The sequence below is a fragment of the Uloborus diversus genome, chromosome 1 (genome assembly GCF_026930045.1).
Source record: "Uloborus diversus isolate 005 chromosome 1, Udiv.v.3.1, whole genome shotgun sequence".
In the NCBI taxonomy this organism is placed as follows: Eukaryota; Metazoa; Arthropoda; class Arachnida; order Araneae; family Uloboridae; genus Uloborus; species Uloborus diversus.
In genome coordinates this window covers 6653543-6659542 of record NC_072731.1, presented here as the reverse complement: position 1 = coordinate 6659542, position 6000 = coordinate 6653543, and the positions used below count along the sequence as shown (strand labels likewise).

At 31.7% G+C, this 6000-nt stretch overlaps 1 protein-coding gene across 1 annotated transcript in view; it reads right to left on the bottom strand.

Moving 5' to 3' along the window:
- Positions 1 to 1328: 1328 nt before the first annotated feature.
- Positions 1329 to 6000, bottom strand: part of LOC129234405 (calmodulin-lysine N-methyltransferase-like) — a 33541-nt gene continuing 28869 nt past the window's right edge. The window contains exons 11-12 of the mRNA XM_054868401.1: positions 5351 to 5439; positions 1329 to 1686 (exon numbers count right to left, since the gene is read on the bottom strand). Of these exons, the coding sequence (XP_054724376.1) occupies positions 5365 to 5439 (75 nt within the window). The 3' untranslated portion in view covers positions 1329 to 1686; positions 5351 to 5364. The remainder of the gene's footprint in view (positions 1687 to 5350; positions 5440 to 6000) is intronic.

Sequence of the window (6000 nt, the reverse complement as noted above, 5' to 3'; positions counted from 1 at the left end):
AGGCGGTGGGCGAATATCTTAACAGCTACTGGCTTTGAGCATCATTGAAACCCTTTCCTTTGTCATTTGAGTTTTTCAGTAGTCAAGGAAAATGCAATGTTTTTTACACAAATTTAGGTTTACTAAAATTATATTTGACATTTTTAGTAAAAATGATAATGATTTGTACTCATCACAGTGGTAATTAGCGTAGTCAAGATTTTTGTGCAACACAACTTAACTTCAAAATTGCATGAAGAAGACTGTCTGTACACAAGAAAAGCCAAGCCTAAATTGCACTGGTCAAAAACTGCAGGCTGTACAAAAGTAATGTAAAACAGGGATTTTTATAGCATCGTGTTTACTTGTCTACTATTATGCACATGAAATGTTAGCTTTCCCATATGGAGTTCATTGTTGAATTCACCATGTGACCATATTCCTATTTGTTCAAAAGCCTTAGCCCTATGCTTTTCATTGGTACTGATGTTGACTTTCACCACATTTTAAACAGAATAAATTTTCCTACAGTGTAAAAAAAATTACTGCCTTCGTTTTGTTTGAAGTTTATGAAACAACTAGTTAATAAACAGCACATATTCAATAAGATTACAAAATTTTCAATAAGGTATAAATTCTATAATAATGTTTTTAGTCGGTAGAAAGATCTGATACATCTATGGTATTGACTGGGATAAATGTATCACATAATAGAAACTGGGATCTTGCTTTTAAGAATCGTTATCAACATTGCAACAATTACGCAAGCAAACACAATACTAATTAGTTAACTTGAAATAAAATAGTCATTTCATTCTGCAACTTTAGGGAAAAGGAAACCAGATAAACTACATTAAGAATGAAAATCTGTTGTTACACGAGAAATAATCATATATATTATTAAATACATATACCGTTGATGCTTGATTTTACGAGCCGCTAATTTATGAATGCTCAAATTTCTTAGGAACAGCTTACCAGTCTCAAAATGTCTGTGAAACTGTATGTGAATCTTAGTATCAGTATTAAAATTTAAAAATATTTCATATGAAGTTACTTTAGGTTCTTGGAAGTATTCGAGAAAGTCCAAACATAAAATTTAAAAAACAAAACAGACCTATGTTATTAAAATGTAACTGCATAATAAATTAATAAATAATTACAAAATTAATTTAGCCAAGTAACCAAACTTGTAATTTTTCTTTACACATATTCAAAGTTGAAGTTGTTTTCATTTTTATGCATATACATTTTTAACAATAGTTTTACTTTTTTATTTGAATTAAAATATTGTGCATTTCATTCACAGTCAATTTGCATAGTTTATATACAATTCACACTTCCTACTTAAAATATTTTAAAGAAATAAATGTCTTTCTCAATCTCTGTAAAGAATCAGCAACCAGTATACATTTGGAGAGAAAAAATCCCTTAATAACAGTTTTAAACATACTTAAAACAAATAAAAGTAACATCTTAAAAGATATTTACAATTTTATAAATAAATATTTTACGTCTGTACATTTACTTTACAAGATTTATGTTTCATATGCAATACTTTTTTGATGAAATTCTATTAATGTGCCATCTTGAATATGGACGAATCAGACACATCTCTATTTGGATGATAATATACAGCGCTACACATTGAAATGAAGGATGAATTTTGTTTGCTAAGTTGATTTGAACAAACATCCTTTTTGGAAGCTTCAAAGAAAAGAAAAAAAATGTCAGATCATTTAGCAATGACAACATATATAGCAATCATAACAACGTTTATTTATAACTAGAAAACTACCCGTCATGACGAATGTGTATTGCCTCTTATTAGGAAGATCTCTCATAAAATTTAACATGTTCAAATATATATACATGAGAGAAAAATGTTTAACATTCATTGAAAAAAAATAAATAAACATATGTTTCATGACAGGATGTATTTTTTTTTTTTTTAATATATTTTTATAACTAACACATTGTTTAAAAAAAGCTCTTTATTCAGTTATAGTTAAATAATTGAGACTTAGGACATTGATAAACAAATAAAAATATCATATTGCTATAAGCAGTAAATATAACCTTCATATTAAGTGCATGAGTGCAAACTGGCCTAATAACCATCTTTATTGCTGCAACCTACTTGACATTTCTTTTTTATTGATATTCCTCGGGTTTTATAATCTAGAATATCCCCAGTCATAATATAACGTGTTTGAAAATAACGCCTATTTTTAGATTTTGTTACCTTTTATAACCATTTTTACTATTCTATTTTATTTGTCATTTTTCTTTCTTTCAGAGCCATAGCTAGGTGCTGACATAAGGTAGGGCACTGGACTTGCATGGGAGGGCACTCTAAAAAAAATTTTACGGGGGAAAATTTCAGACAGTGTTCATGGCCCAGGGCCACCCTAGGGTTGAAAACTGGCGTATGACTTTGCTGACACCCCTCCCTCTCCCCCTTTTTTCAAACATATACGTACATGAAAAGAAACAAAGCAGAACTCGCTTCTGATTATGTGGTCAGGTGCCCACAAGAATTTTCATGGAGCAGACTGCACCATTTAAATTTTTAGGGGCAGGTGATTTTACAGGGGTTTTGGTCTCATTTTGAGGTGATGTCATTCTTGGGGGGATGCTACTCAGTATTTGAGGGGGGTATGCCATTGCCCTTTGGGGGATTGGCACCCCTAAATAAGAGCAAAAAAATTAGGCGAACTGCATCGTATTATATGCGGAGAAAGAGAATTAGAAATATGAATGCAGACGTAAAGTAATATTTATGCAGAAACAGGGGTACTCCCTCGAAAAATTAAACAAAATTTGCAGCTCTAAAAATGCAGTTTTAGACTATCTTTTCTAATGTTAGTAGGTGGGGACATTCAGAGGCTTTTCCTGGTAAAAAAAGCTTTTGAAATAGATGTCTTAAAAATGTGGTTGTAAGCCCCATAATGCCACCCTCAGGCTATGGCCCTGCTTTCTTTATGTGTGTGTGTGCTTTATCCCATAAGTTTTGGATAGCAAAGCAATATACAGGGTTCGCGTTTACGCGCTATAGCGGGTTTTTTACGCAAATTCGCGGGAAAGGGACGCAACTTCCGCGAAAATTCGGGTCCTAGGGACCCAGAACACCCAAAAGATAAAAACCAGAAAAAAAAATTGTGGAAAATGCTGAAGATCTATCTAGTGAATGCTTTTAAGCTTCAATGACCAGGAGAATCAACAGAAAATGATTAAAATGACCCTATTTCTGTATCAGCTATTCAAACACACCCCTACTGTTGACCAGTCAATGCAATTTTAGTGATAAGACTGGAGCTTACAGTGACCTCCTGGGCAGAGCTCAAGGAGCAAAATATTGGAAGTTCATAAATAGCCCATTGTACTGTATTCTAAGAATAAGTTCTCCCTCAACTTTTATCTTGGGGAAATTCCTGAAAACAACAATAAAGATCAAAAGTAAGAGTGGTTTCAATGCAATCTTCAGGATTGATACAGGACAACTGAGTAGTAAAAGCTTATCTATTTTGCATTCACCTAACCAGAATTACTTTTGAAAATTATTATCTTGCATCCTCAATAAAAGGATGGGTGAAAAAAAATGGCGAACATTTTCCCGATCGCGCAAAACACAAAGTTCTGAACTTAACATTTTTCTTGTTAAATTACTTATGAATATGAATTTCATACAAAAGCACTTTAACCTTGTTCATTTTCTAGTAATTCACCTATTTCTGAGGGGCTATTTTTATTTGGACTTGCAAAAGTCACATATTAATCGATCGCGCTATTTTGAAAATGGCGAAATTTTAAAAGTAGCACCAAAGCCAACACAGATATTTTAAAAGAGTCACAATGAAGTCAAATTTTCTAATTTAAGATTGCAAATGAGCAATTTTCATACTCATGTGAGAAAATGTTTTGTTTTTGAGATCGCGATTTTTGCGTTGTGTTAATTCGCTTGCGATTTTTTTCTATCTGCCATTGATAATTGATGGAGGGGGGGGGGGGCTAGTTGCTTTTTTTCACCTAGAAAAATGTTTATGAAAGCAAAGGTTAAGGGAGTGCTTTCTGCTTGATCAATCAAAGGCATTTATTTTTTATTTCATGGTAAAATCCAACTTGAAAGTAAATTTTGAGTTTACCTCTTTGTAACTGACTAAATAGTTTCTGAAATCACAGAAAAAAAGGGCAAAATTAACCAATTTAGTTTATTTCATACCTTTTTCAAATAACTATGTGGATAGTTTCTTTTCCCTAAGTATAAATAGTTGTATATTATTCAATTATGTGCTAAGATTTTCTGTTTAAAATTTAAGGGACTCATTTTTTCCGCCAAAGGACCCAAATCTATTTCATTAATGGGTCCTTGGGACCCAAGTTACGGATAGTTGAGCGCGAACACTGAATATATTTATGTATTCAATTTAGTACAATAACTTGTTTATTTGAAAACTGGAGCAGGAGGAATAAAGAATTAAATTTCTCTGAAAAAAAAAAAAAAAACGGAACCATTAACACCAGAAGTTGAATATTTACTAAAAAAAAAAATTACAATTTTAAGTTCATTAGAATGAAAAGGGAGCAACATGAAATTACAAAAACTGTGTGTAAGCAATTTACATGCTGTTCACACATAGGTTTTGTAATTTTAGCTGTTAGAAGTAGAAACATGCCAAAAACTTTGTATTTAGACCAGTGGTCCCAAAACTTTTGCACATTGCAACCCGTTTCTGGCCAATCAAATGACTCAATATGTGTACACCCTATATGTGTCCTCCATCTAATGCAATTATTGAAAAATCAGGAGAATATACCTTCTACAACTTTAAAACATTCTTCAACATGTTCAAAATACTTGCATTCAATCATTTTCCAATACACCATGCATTTGTGGCAAATACCAAATCGTAGAAAATTAATATTATTCATTTTACAAAAAGGAACCCAAAATACAATTATCTACTATGAAAACAGGAACTTGATGGCAACTTTCTGAATAAAAATGCAAACAACGAACTTTTATTAACAAAATTAACCGTGATTAACATTGATAAAAAGGAAAATAAAAATGATGCTATTTTTCTTAAATGGTTTTATAGTTTGTATGATATTATTTATTTTAAAAATGGAAATACTGTCACAACCCCATAACATACGTTTCACGCCCAGCGTGGTGGGAACCCCTGATCTAGACCATACTCAATTCAACACTTGTCACTGCAAGAATTTACCTATGGAATGCAAATATTTTGTGTAAAAAAAATTTAATAATAGCCTACAAAGAATTCATTAAGTTAAATAAGTGATCGAGTACTAAATGCAAATTTTAAAACAACAAATAATAGTAACAGAAATCAGCAAATCATACCTTTTTCTTCTTAACTAAACTTTTCGCAGTATTAACATCTGAGGGTAATGAAGATCTTCATCATAGATACTGGATTTGGAGTCTTTAAGCTGAGGGGGAAAAGTTGTAAAAATACATAACTTGGTTAAGTGAAGGGAAAAATTATTTCAGTTCTAAACACGTGATTAAAAAAAAAGAAAAACATTATTTCAACAACAAAGTCGAAAACTTAAAACTAAAATAAAAACGATAACCATTGAGAAGAAGGGCAATAGTATTATAATAAGATCTAATATTAAATTAAAAATTTGAAAAAGAAAAAATCCTGACTCAAATGAATCATTTGTTTATCAGCTACTATGTCACAGGCAGACACACACATTTCAACTTATGAACTCCCTCTTTTTTGCATTGGGGGTTAAAAAACAGCACAGATAAAGATTTAGGTAATTTTTATTTAAGGACGAGAGTTTTCACTGTAAGTCATGCTTTCAGATTGTTTATTTAAGAGATTATTTTCGGACTTCATTCACCAATAATTTGTTTATCTAAATTTAGGATAACTAATTAGCTTTAACAAACAAAGTATTTGGCTCAGGGCCGAATTTGGAAGTGTGGAGGCCCCGGGGCAACAAAGGAGTGGAAGCCCCAATCAGAGTTCAAAAAGATCA